General features: G+C 39.8%; 1 protein-coding gene across 1 annotated transcript in view; it reads left to right on the top strand.

Moving 5' to 3' along the window:
* The first annotated feature begins 3,372 nt into the window (after window positions 1-3,372).
* The window catches only part of LOC106869073 (N-alpha-acetyltransferase 25, NatB auxiliary subunit), a 31,652-nt gene continuing 20,854 nt past the window's right edge, over window positions 3,373-14,170 (top strand). The window contains exons 1-2 of the mRNA XM_014914594.3: window positions 3,373-3,443; window positions 13,817-13,902. Coding sequence (XP_014770080.1) covers window positions 3,389-3,443; window positions 13,817-13,902 — 141 coding nt within the window. The 5' untranslated portion in view covers window positions 3,373-3,388. The remainder of the gene's footprint in view (window positions 3,444-13,816; window positions 13,903-14,170) is intronic.

Raw genomic sequence — 14,170 nt, 5'->3', positions numbered from 1 at the left:
AGAGGCAGCAATGGATTCCTGTGAAACCATGGCTCAGCGCCTGGAAAGTTTGCTCATATAAGTGTTTCTGTCTCTACCATTAGGTCATTCCTCTTTATCAACGGCCACTGGTCTTCTGTATTTGTCTTGGCATTCGTATCTCTTGCAAACTGACCATACATTTTTTTCTCCTTCCATGCGGTTTCTCTTTTTTTAATAATAATAATTTCTGAGACCACCAGATATACATAATGAAGAATATATACACTGGAAGCGATGCCAACACTATGGAATGACAGCAAAAAAAGATGGTGTAGGTACACGCCAGGAAAGGTGTCAGAAAATGACAAAGCAACCATACTCTTGTATATGTCAACACACACAGATAGAGAAATCAACGCTAATAGATCTCATACAGTTGTCAGAGATCACCAAGAAAAAAATACCTTCTAATCAATGTATTAATACCAATAGATGACGATGTATCTCTAAAAGAAGCGGAGAAATTCTCAAAATACAAAGATCTAGAAATAAAGTGCAATCCCATGGTCATTCGTGACCGAAGGGGGCCTCTACCTTTACTATTAACCTTAGACCAGCTGCGCCTGGTCATTATGTTAGTCTGGTCTGCTTTATACGACACGAACCTTGGAGTTGGACATTTCTTTTAACGCCCTGCCGCACTTAATAGGCGTCTAAATATTAACTCTCTGGATTCTTTCTCTCTCTTAAAAATGCACGTCTTCTCCGATCCACTGCCCTCACCGGGCGGTGTTATAGATCCACCAAACCAGTGCTAAGACCCTCCCTCACCTTCAGTTAGATGAAACAAGGTTTCCCATTTTTTGCTACCACCATCACCATCGTCTCCATTACGACTACAGTTATGCCAACTTATAAAATACAGTTATTTGCCTGTTACACCCTAACAGTGGAGGCGCAATGGCACAGTGGTTAGGGCGGCAGATTTGCAATCGTGGGATCACAGTTTCGATTCCCAGACTGGGTGTTGTGAGTGTTTAGTAAAAACGCCTAAAGCTCCACGAGGCTCCGGCAGGGGGTGGTGGCGAACCCTGCTGTACTCTTTCACCACAACTTTCTATCACTCTTTCTTCCTGTTTCTGTTGTACCTGTATCTCAAAGGGCCAGCCTCATCACACTGTGTGTCACGCTGAGTCCCCGAGAACTACATTAAGGGTACACTTGTCTGTGGAGTGCTCAACCACTTCCACGTTAATTTCATGAGCAGGCTGTTCCGTTGATCGGATCTACTGGAACCCTCGTCATCGTAACCGACGGAGTGCCACGACACTCTAACACATCTTTACAAAAGAACATTCAGTCATTCACTGTTCCAAGCTTTCGTTCAACTTTTAAATGATTTTAATTTTTTTTTTTTCCTCCCATTCGTGAGGCAGAAAACTAGCAGAATTGTAAGGAAGCTGGACGGAAAACTCAGTGGCATTTTGTTTATCTATACGTTCTGTGTTCAAATTGCGCTGGAGTCAACTTTGCTTTTCCTCATTCTGGGGTCGATAAAATAAGTACCAGTCAGGCACTGAGGTGGATGAAATCGATGTAAGCCCCTCCCCTGAAATCGCTGATCTTGCGCCAAAATTTCAAAGCAATATTTTTTTCAATTGCAATTCAATAAAATTCTTCTTTTCAAATTTTTATACACGAAATAAAATTTCAGATTTACTCTTTCTGTTGATTCAGTAGCTCTTTTTGGACGACAAAGTTCATAAACAGGAGTGATGGGCACAATAGGCTCCATGAAATAATATCCCCAATCTCTGCTGACTCAAAAACAAAAAATGTCCCTCTTGTGAAACAGGATTGTCATAGAACGAAGAATGAGGAGGCAAAAATGTTATTGAGGTCTGGAAATGAATCAGCATTTGTGAAGCCTAATTTAGAAAACTTGGTTCTTTACAATCGGAGATGTTGGAGACATTGTCCCATTTTGTGAAATGTTACGATGTCTACATCTGCAGGACTTTTCTGAACAAAGGTAAATTTCGCCTGAATTGATATCTTGTATCACTGTTCAAGGCGCTCGTTGAGCATGTTAAAAGTGGTCCGTGGGAAAACTCATTTAAATAAAAGGGGTCCTTGGTAGTGAAAAGGTTAGGAACCACTGATTCTATTGATTCAAATATGTCTAACAATATATGTGAAAAGTATGGTTGTGAAAATGTTTATTTATCAATATTTAGACAAATACAGTTCTATTGATATTCTTTAGCCAGGAATTTTGAGCCTTGAAGAAATCGACCCCGGGAATCGTTTGACGGTTGTTTGCGAGCCACGAATTTATAGCTCGCATAAAACTTATTCACAGGTTTAAAGCAGACATTCGTCGGGTAAATTATCACGACCTCGCAATTGTCGAATAATTCTCGTGATTCTTAGGTTATGAGACAGTGTGTCGTCTACAAGGTCAGAAATACTAACAAGAGATTATTAAAATGTATCTAACTAGCATTTATATTTCAGAGGTTGTTTACTGATTGAGAAGGAATTGTCTCCAGTCTTTAAGGACTCAAAATTCTGTCGATGTTTGATTTGTTGATTAAACTGTAGTAAGGGATAACGACAGAAACATTTGAAGACTAAAGACCGGACTCTACGAATATTGCTGCAGATCAACTTCCGGTTTAAGTAAGGGAGAGCACTCTCTTACCACGTGATACATAAATTATTAAAAAAAAAAAACGTAGAATCACGATTTGCTGTTTTATTATTTCGTTGTGTGTTGAGAGAGTAAATTACGCCAATAATAATAAACAGACGCTTCTAAGCTAAAATTAAATTCAAACTGCATGATATGAAGATTAGTACGACTCAAATTTGCAAATAAACTATTTCTTGGCAGCCAAAATAACAATTTCATTTAAAAAGAGAGACAAACAAAAGGAATGATTATAACAATAAAGAAATTGCCACAAAAGCAACAACTACATCACTAAACTAAATCGCCAGCGCCGACGACGACGTAAAAAAGCAACGAGAACAACTACATCGGTGAAGATACCACCACCACCGCTATTACCATTCCACCATCTCCACCACCACCACCACCATACCATTCGACCACCACAATCACAAAACAACAACTGAAATGGTGAGGGACTGACAACAGGCATAGAATTTGTACGTAGTGGCTCGTTCTGGTAGAAACAGCAGTCAAAACCTCTCTCAACTCTTTAAAATGCGAAGGACACATTAAACAGTGTAGACGTAGATAACCCCCAAAAAATTAAAAAACAGACGGGGCGGAATGCTTTCGATTCCGAGTTTACTCAGTCATGGTTAGCCTGGGGCTAAACAACAACAACGGACTCTCGGTCACGTGGTTCGCCATAGTGTTGTCTACCTTTTTTGTGGTGAGAGTTCCACAGTGAAGATGGCGAGCCGTGGCAATGTGGATGTAAACGAAAGACGTTTGCGAACCATTTACGGTCAGTGAAACCTCCATTTACACAGCTTCTATGGACGCTTATTATTCAACAGGGTTTCTACTTTGAATTCATATCGCTTTTTCTCTTTTCAGCTTTCGTTTTATACACACTGTTTGCGTAAATAGGCAGGCGTGTAGTAATAATATATATACACCTGACGAACAGCTCTATATATATATATATACATGTATTTATGTCTGTATTAGCTATATTTTAATATATAATGTATTTGTAGTATATTATATATGCTGAGTATTTTAGAAATTAATGTGTTTACGATATATATATATCCATGTAACCAATATGTGTGTGTGTATATATATGTATATATAGGATAAAAATGCATGTATATCAATGGTTATTTAACACCTGGTAAAAAAAACGTGTATTCTGTCTGTATAATTTCTATGTTATATATATAACGTGTGTATTAGTGTTGTTAAGTTTAAAATATCACATTTACTAATGGAAGGATTCAATACGGGTGTTAGTATTAGTTAAATGTTAAATTTATTGTTTGTACGGATTGACTTGAACTTCAAATTTCATCTTTTCAGGCATATTCGAATATATATATATGTGTGTGTGTGTGTGTATGTATATATATATATAATATACTCACATATTCCTACATGTGTGTGTGCAGATCGAGAAAGACTATATATGACAAGCAAAATGCATGTTGTCTATATATGTAATATTTGCTTGTGTAGGGGATATATATATATATATATATATATATATATATAATCTCAGTCTGAAAATCTGTACTTTTTTTTTTACCTTACACATTACATTTAATGGAATGCCAATAATTATTGTGTTGATATATAATTTAAAAAGAGAGAGTGGGGGGAGGTGGTAAGCAGGCGAGTGAGTTCGCCAAAACAGAAGAGGCGCCCAACTAAATTTATGTTGCAGTAATTTGGTTGGATTTATTTTTCACGTTTCTAAGTTCAGATTTCGCGTTGGAGGTGAGAGGGTTGATGAGTAAAAGAATTTTATATTTATGTTTCTCTGATCGACTATTTCACGAAACACTCCATTCACATTCAATTATTTATGTGTCCACACCGAATATTAACTTCATACTTGGTAAGAACAAAATAACTACTGCAGGAGCTTATAGGGTACGACTGAGTTTTTCTAGCGAGGTCTCCCACCCGGGTTTTCTCTGGTCAGTTGTAGCTATTTCACTTCACATCCCATACTCGGTGCTCAACCAGAAAGGCATAAAGCTTTCATAATTTCAGTTTTATTCTTCTGTGCAAGTAATGGAGGGCAGTAATCGTTAGAGGGTCGGTATTAAATTACAACGTTTTATGTTCTCAGTTCAAATCCGTTTGAGATCAACTTTACATTTCATCTATTCTTCCGGAATCAATAAAGTGAAGAACCAATCAGTTAAACCCTAACCAATCAAGTACTGAAATCGATTTGTGGCCTTGTGCTTGAGTTAGAAACATTATTTAGGATGATTAAAGTGTTAGAGAGTCGGATAAGATACCTTGCAGTGATAGAGGCATTTACGTTTTGAGGGCAGATCCCGCCGAGGTCTGTTTTTGAGCTTTCCGGGCTCGATAAAGTACCAGTAAAGTACTGGTGTCGGTAAAGCAAAATACCAGTTAACTACGAAGGTATGACATTATCGACTACATTCAACATGACCCACCACCCGAAATCGTGCCAAACTTTAGAAATCCTTATATGTCTGCTTTTCGTATTCCACTTTTACCATTCATTCTTCCAGGGTCGATAAAATAAAGTCCCAGCCAAAAACTAGAGTGGCACCTTGGGCAAGTGTCTTCTATAGCCGCTAATGTATTGTGTCTGTGTTTGCCTCCCCGCCATCGCTTGACAACCGATGTTGGTGTGCTTATGTCCTCGTAATCGGCAAACGAAACCGATAGAATAAGTAGGCTTACAAAGAATAGGTCCTGGGGTTGATTTCTTGACTAAAACGCTTTAAGGCGGTGCTCCAGCATGGCCGCAGTCAAATGACCGAAACCAGCAAAAGAATATATGTCTATATTGGTTCCAAAATTTGGGCTTTGTGCTTGTCGAAGACACCATTTACGTGTGTGTGCATGTGTGTTTATATATTGTATTAGTGGTGCGACTTTTCCATCTTCCATTCGTGATGCACATCCGTTTTCGTCAAGTCACGTGTGTTGTTCACCGATGCTTGAACACCACAACGTGTGTGGGTGTATGTATATATATATATATATATATATATATATATATATATATATATATATATATATATATATATACCCACACACGGTTGGGTTATATGCCTTTTTTTAGCACCTGGTTAAGCTCCGATTTGTGAACGAATACATTTCCACACCTGACCCATGTCATCCGTTAATCTATGACAACGGTGCCGGTTTATTTATTATTTTTGTTTTAAAGACTATAAGGTGTATGTTTTGAGGGAGATTTAACTGCTATTGCTCGCTGGTCGAGATAGCAGCACTTAGCGGCTCTTCTGCTAACTTTAGTGATGAATATGATGGTTGTGATGATGATGTTAAAGATGTTGCTTAACTCTTATATCATCCTTGGACAAACAAACCTGTAATAGTCAAAGATGAGCCAGCAAATGACTGTTCTTTTTTTTTCAACGGCACAATGTATCTGGGACTACATTATGCAGTGTGTTTTTCCTTGTCTTAACGAGAACATATTGCAGTAAAGTGTGATGTGAGATGAGACGAGTCGACTCGTTTGTTTATTATCGATGGTGTTTACGCTGGGGTTCGATCAGTAGACGTATTGATATTGAAAATGGTATTCGATCCCTACAGAAATATACAAAGATACGACCAGAGTCAAATATGGTTAATAGTTTTTTGTTAGGAGAGGACAACATAGACGACGTGGGTTCGAGTCTTTGTTAGGTCCTCATTGTTTGAGGATATTTTAAAGTTAGCATGGTTGTCGTGTACGTCTACAGAAGAATAATTTAATGGGGGGGGGTGTAAACAGACAGCCGTTGTCCCAGCATGGCCTGTACTGTGATGATTATTACGGAACACACGCAGTTAAGTGTTTCGTTCGGCAAGAGAGAGAGAGGGGGAGGTGTTCTTGATCTCCTTATTTCTCTCTTTTTAAAATCATCTCATCCACTCCACCTCGCTTCTCTCTATATATCTATATACATATATATCCTTTAATAGCGAAGGGGGAGGAGACAAGAGATGATTTGAAAAAGAAAGAAAGAAAGAAAACATCAACAGCACGTTTCTCTCTTCTCTTCCCTCGACATAATGTTGGTTTACTAAGCCTTCCTGTCTATATTTAGATCCATTTCTTTACACACACACCCCTCTTACACAACTTCATTCTTTGTCACGCTTTCACTGCCCCCCTCCTCTCTCTCATTCCTCCTCCCCCCACCCCACCCACTCGTCCGCTCTCTCAGAAGAAGAAGTCTTCTCGTCTTGAATAAAACAGCAATTCTTTATGTCAATAGAAGTTCTGAGGAGGAAATGCTTGAGCACATCACAGATTCCCCCAGCAGCAGCACTTGTTACTTTTAGCTGCCCCGTGGCATATCCATCAGGAGTTATTTCTCTTCGCTACCGTTCCTTCGTGTTGCTGTTTAACCCCAGGTCGACCGTGACTGAGCAGACAGACATGATCAAAGACGATTTGGCCATGATCATCCCGTCTTTGTCTCAGTCATAGTGTACATAGGACTACATTATACCAGTGGTTCCTTGCTTTTTTCTTTTAAAGATGGTACGACGTAATTCGAGGTAGGTTTAACTGCTATTTCTAGCGGAGAGCGACCACGTAGAGGCATCCTTTGTTTGTGGATGCAAGTTTTTGTTCCACTACACAGAGACACTAACATGTATCCATGTCACTACCAAGTGATGCAATGACTGATGTAAAACGAATATGGCTCCTGCTGGAGTGAAGGAAAAGGCTGGGTGGGGGAGGGGTATAGTTGTTTTATGGGATCTACATAAAGACAGTAAACTGTATAAAACCTTCCACCCCTTTTCCTTATAAATTTCGGTCCATGTCCCTGCCCCTTGTGCTCCTGTATAGTCTTGGGTCTGTCATGACTGAGTTGTCCTTTGTTCAAACCCATTCCAGCCTTGGCCATCCAGTCGTTTTCAAGCAGTAATATATTATTTTGGACGTGTTTCCTTCCGTTGTTAAGGTGATTGTATGCTTTGAAGGAGATTTGACTGCTGTTTCTAGCAATTCATTCAACTGCATAGTGCTGTGGGTCTCAACCATTTCAATATCCAGATCCAAAACCTGGATTTTTTTTAAGAGGCCCACACCAGACAAGTAAAAAAAAAAAAACAAGCTAACCCTTTAGCATTCAGATTTCTTTGTAGCAAGAGAAGAGGAGGAGGGGCATTCATTTAAAATGACCATCAGTATATGACTGGTACTTAATTTGACTTGCCCCCACCCCCGTGGGAAGATAAAGTTGACCTTGAATTAATTGGGCATTATTTTGTAGCTTTAAGATTTCAATGGTGTTTGTATATTTTTAGAATGGCATTGTAAGGTAGGTGAGAGGCTGGATCTGGTCAGTTTTACAGTTTTAACATTAAAGAGGTAGAATATGTGGGCTGGATTTGTCTGGATTAAATGCTGAGGGATTAAATAAAAATTTATTTCATTTGTAGAAGGAAGATGGTTGGGGTACCTGAGAGCTGTGGTTAAGAACTACTGGCATAGAGGTGGTGGTGGGGATTGTAGGACCAGCCTGGGACTAACAACAACAACAAGTCACTCTAGATGGTCACAGCTGGACATGTCTTTGATGTTTGGTCTTGTGGATCTGAGTTGACCTGGGGCTAAACATTAGTCATCAGTGCCTTGTGCCTGACACCCAATGTCAAGACAGAGAGAACAACTGTTTTTCTAAAAACAAAACAATGAAACTATTTAAGTGGTGGGGAGGGGGTGAACAATTTGAAGAATGTGGTAGGAACAAGAGACTCCAAGATTGGCGCATAGCACTCAAACTGTCGTCTTTATTCTTTTATTTGTTTCAATTGTATTTAAAAATAATTAAAACGTTTTCTGTATGGTACAAGTATAAGACTTTTTGCCAACAACTTGCAGATGTAAGTGCTACCAGTCGAAAGCTCCGCATACTGAATGCCAACAAGTTTATGGAGTTATCAGGAGAGAATGCGCTCCATTTCAGGGCCTTCCTCTCAGTGGCATCATTGTACACCGAAATAAGGCTGCACTTGCTAGATCAACTAGTTATTAGGTTTCACTCAGTTTTCTTCCAGCCATTGCTCATCATCTCTGTAGTCTTGCTGTCAGTCATTTGACTGGGGGCATGCTGGAGCACCGCCTTTAGTTGAACAATTCAACCCCAGGATTTATTCTATCGGTCTCTTTTGCTAAACTGCTAAGTTACGGGGACGTAAACACATCAACATCAGGTGTCAAGTGATGGTGGGGGGGACAAATACAGACACACAAATACATATATATATATATATATATATATATATATATATATATATGATGGACTTCTTTCAGTTTCTGTCTACCAAATCCACTCACAAGGCTTTGGTCGGCCCAAGGCTATAGTAGAAGACACTTGCCCAAAGTGCCACGCAGTGGGACTGAACCCAGAACCATATGGTTGGGAAGCAAGTTTCTTACCACACAGTCACTCCTGCGCATAACTTTAACAAAATCTTATATGGACCCTGGTTGAGAACCATTGTTCTATAGTAATGTTGTTTGTCATAGCATAAACATGTAAAATATAATAGTATATCATATGATGATGTCATATAATAATAATAATAACAACAACAATGTCAGTTTTGCTGTGTCTCATCGATTAATCATTCTACTGAAAGTAGATTTAGGTTGTCACATTTAGCAGCAGCTTGAGATCCCTGTTTAGTACAGAAGTTTAACCAGCTCTGTGTGTGTGTGTGTGAGGTTGGTTGTGTATGTGTATGAAACGTGCATGTATGTTGTCTGTCTAAAACTTTTTAAAGAACAAACTTATTACTTACAAATCAATCAGACTTTTATTATTTCCTTTCAAAATAGTTCCTGCCACTGTTGATACGTCTCTACCAACATTTTTATTCTGGTTTCCAGAACACATTTTCAAGAGTGGTTCATACTTCTAGTTGCGAATTTTCTTGTCTTCCACCATCTGAAATTGGTGACCTTTCAGGGACACTAAAAATGAAAGGCTGCAGGGGCTAAATATTGAGACAAGGGTAGCTGAGAGTCTGTTTGTCAGTGTCACAAATAAGTGACATTTAATAAGGTGTGCTGTTGTTGCATCCAGGTGTTTGTTTGTTTGTATCCCAGACTGATTCTTTTAGCATTCAGATTACCATGCTGATTTTGATGTTTATTTATTCACGTTGTTTTGACTTAATCATACATTATTTTACAGCTTCAAGATTCCAATGATGTGATTATTTATTTTGGTGACAACATTGTAGGATAGGTGTGAGAGGCTGGATCTGGCAAGCATAAACATAAAAACAAGTAGACTATCTGAGTTGGAGTTGATAAAAATAATATAGATACATATGCACATTTCCCAAAAGCACATGGCTGCAAAGCAATCTTCTTAACCCTTTAGCATTTAAACTAGCCAGATCTGACCTCTCACACCTCCCTTACAATGTCATTCAAAAACTATACAATCACATCATTGAAATCTTGAAATTACGAGATAATGTACGGTTGATTGAAGACGATATGAATAAAGAAGCATTGCATTTGATTGGATAATCTGAATGCTAAAAGGTTAATCACACAACCATCCTTATATTTGGTAGTTTAATGTTTTAGATGAAACCATTTGTCACAGAATGACAGGGACAGTGTTCCCCCCCCCCTCTGAGTTAATCAAGTATTGGAGAAGTACCAATAACCTTTGAAAGCCAAACACCCAGTCTTCAGCAATACAAAGGGGCTAATACCTAAGTATTACTGTCAGAACTAAGTTAAAGCAGAAGCATGGGTTTGAGCAGAATATTTTGGCCAGAAATGGTCAGTTTGAATGCTACAGGGCTGAAGTACCTCACAGAGAATGTAGTTTGAACGGTAAAGGGTCATTAGATCGGCTGTCCAGCACCCAAACCCCCACAGCCATAATACATGTATTAATGTTATGGAAGCTAAAGAGTTAAACGTTGGGCGAAACACTCCACTCTACATATGCTGGATGTAACATTATTGGTTTTCTGCCTTTGTATTTTCCTTTCTGTTTTAATTAGTCTTTCTAAATTTTTTTCCTTCCTTTCTTTATTAAATAACAAAGAAAATTAATTAGCCTCTAAAGCTATTTAAATATTTCCAATCAATGATAAATGAAATATCCAGCTATGAAGTGTCGACTGTTTTTTTGTTTTTTAGTGTTCCAAATGGTGTGGCTTTAATAGGGGGGGGGGGGGGGGGGTCATCACTCAAGGGATACAGGAGAGGCAATTTTTCTTGGGGATGTTACTAAACCCCTTATATAGTACGCCTGCTTATCCTTCATCCTTTACTTGCTTCAGTCATTGGATTATGGCCATGCTGGAGATTGTAGAGGTGTTGGTGTAGGGATGAGTAGATGTATGTGTTGTGTACAAGGGGGAAGATGGAACATCATCATATGTCCGTTTTCCATACTGGCATCATTTGGATGGTTTGATAGTCGGCACTGAATCCCAATGTCATCTCTGGCATGGTTTCTACAGCTTCATGCCTTTCCGAATGCCAACCACTTTACGAAGTGTACCAGGTGCTTTTCATATGGCACCATCACCAGTGAGTGAGGTCACCAGGTAAATAACAACCAAATCTTTCTCATGGCCCATTCTATTATCCGAAAAAAGGGAAGGACACATTGGACTCTGATGGTCGCAGCTGCCACATGTTTGATCCATGGGTCTTTTGTATCATGACTGGCCTGGTGTTAAACAACAACTACTATAGACTAATGTTATTTGAAATAAACCCCATTGTGGTCATACTTGCGTATAATAAATGACTGTTCTTCACTTGGAACAGAGAGTGAAAAGAAATACTTGACTAAGCCTTCATTTGCTTTTACCAGTTTGGAAATCTTGTGATAAAATCTTGATTGTTTTTCTCTTATTCTCTCTCACACTCTCTTTTACTCTTTCTCTCTCTATCTCACACACACACACACTCTTCCTCACATTCACATTCTCTCTCTCACACACACTCTCTCTCTCTCTCTCTCTCTCTCCTTTCCCCCCCCAAGAAAGGGTATCTCTTCACACTGTTCAACTTCTTCCTCTTCCTTCCACCATCGTTTTTGGAGTATTTCTATTACTTTTGGCTGACAATGCAAAACTTTGTTATTTTCCTCACATTCTTAGCAAATGGAATCTACCGGACTGTGTGTGTGTGTGTGTGTGTGCATTACTGCCTGTTGGATGGATTGATCTGATAACAGATTGCAGATTCCATCTCTCTCTCTCTCTTCTCTGCAATGGCTTGATAAGGGCCTGCAAAGAGTCTTGACTCGCCATCTCTCTTTGGGATGGGTTAATAAGGGCCAGCAGTCAAGTGTTTCTGTCTTTCCCCTCCTTTCTCTTCGCTTGCTTCTCCCTCCCCCTTTCTCTCTCCGACTCTCCAACTCCTACCACCACCACCACCATCATCATCATCAATGTCTCACTCCTGCCTGTCGAAGCTATATCTCCAAGTACCATCATCCGGTTTTTGAGCTGTGGCAGGGGGGGGGGAGACAGGGAGAGGTGTAAGTGCCTGAGAAGGGGAGGAACATAGAGGGGCGAATGGGGGGGGGGGGGAGATGTGACACGGGAAAGTACAATCCAGAAATAAAGTTTAGAACCATCTTGGTTTCAAATTAAACAACCTCCAAAGATAGCATCTAGATGTGGTGGTGATGATGGATTTGTAGTTAGGCTGTAGTGCAGCCAACCAATGGACTTCTCCACTAGTTACTCCAGTCAATAAATGGACTATTCCACCAGTTATAGAGACAGGTGAAGTAGAGCCAGTCATTTTAGACAGTTAAAGCTAATTAGTACCCAGGTGGTCAAGTTGGGTACAGGTGTGTGTGTGTAGGTTGGTGAGGTACACACAATGTTATACACTGATTACTGGGTAGATTGTTGTTTATTCAGGGTGGCTGCAACAACAATGGACGTGTCTAATCGGGTGTACTTGTCTCATTGCAAACTTTTTAATCGGAAGGTGGGGGTTAGTGTGTGGAGGTGTTAATGGCTGTAATTGAGGGTCAGTCTGTGTCCATTAGTGGTCAGAGAGAACATGGGACTTGTTCAACTCTATCAATCAGCTGGTACTGTTAATTACCATAAACATCACAATCATCATCATAAAGGAACCAACCTCTATGTGGTTTCTCAGACTGTTAGAAATAGCAGCCAAATTTCCACTCTGTATTAATAAAAGTGAAATTCTGTCCGTCTGGGACCCCTGTATCCCAGTCAACATTTGCTCTACATAAACATATAATTTTTTGAATCGGGATGACCCCAGGAATGAAAATCTGCCCTTCATTTGGTTCTTGAACATGCCAGGATGGGTCCCATCTTATACATTGTTACGTCTTAGGTCAGTTCTTATTCAGAATTGCTCTCCTTCAACATGGATTGAGGGACCGTATCATATTTGTTGTTCCATTTTGGGGGCAGAGTTTCTATGTTTTTTTCCCCCAGTTAAAACTCAAGTATTAAAGTAATGCGGCTTCTTTATACACAAGGAAATACTGTAATCGGAATACAATTGCAAAGAGCTCCGATATCACTCACCCCAGCCCTTATCTCTGTTACCATTGAAGCAAGTGCTTTCGGCCATTATGGCACTTGTGACTGGATCTTCTCCAACTGATTCTGCATCAGTGCTTGTTATTGTTCTTCATAATCTTCTTGAGATCAGTCTTCACCATTTTGTGCCATATCCTGCTTGGACTCCCTCTTCACAAGTGCCAACCACTTCAAGTAGTTGATAATTCTTTCCACAACCGATGCCCTTCATGCTCATCATTTTCCCTTTAGCAGTGCAGTCTTTCTCTCTCTCTCCATAATATTAGGGGTCCTCTTATATCCAGCATTTTAATCGGCTGTTTTAATTTATAACTGACCGTTCATGGCTATTGTTAAGGGGCTTTCTCCTAGCCCACTCTCCGCCCTTACTGGTCATTGTAAGGCATTTGGTCTACTCTCCATACCTGCTAGTGTTTGTTTGGGACTTTCTCCTCTGTCCACCCCTGCTAGTCATAGAAAAGGGACTTAGTCCGCTGTCCACACCTGATGGTCAGTGTTATGGGAGTTTTGTTTTTCCGTTGTCTTATCCTGGTTGAATAAGTGAATATTTCTGCTGAATTATCTTTCCAGAATGTTTGGATCTTGGCAACAACAAGAAGGCAGTACAAGAAGCTGATAAGCTGCTCAAAAAACAGAGAGATAACCAATGCGCAAAGGTAAGAAAGACCCCCATCATTTCATCTTGTGGCCTCACCTTTAACGTGCCTCGGCTACTTTGGTCAAAAAAGAACTCCACCTTGCTGAAACTGGGCCAAAATCTTTCTCCCGGTTTGATGTCGTATTATAGACATGGGTATGGCTGTGTGGTTGGGAAGTCTGCTGAAAGACACCCAGCCACAGAAACCATTCCACGGCAATCACTGGGGTTCAATGCATCCCCTCCATTTCATTGGGTCCGGTCAGACCATCCGACCCACGCCAGCA

The sequence above is a fragment of the Octopus bimaculoides genome, chromosome 24 (assembly GCF_046866305.1).
Source record: "Octopus bimaculoides isolate indiv1 chromosome 24, ASM4686630v1, whole genome shotgun sequence".
NCBI classification, from domain to species: Eukaryota; Metazoa; Mollusca; class Cephalopoda; order Octopoda; family Octopodidae; genus Octopus; species Octopus bimaculoides.
Note: the sequence above shows the minus strand (reverse complement) of the source record. Positions and strands in the feature narration are given on the sequence as shown.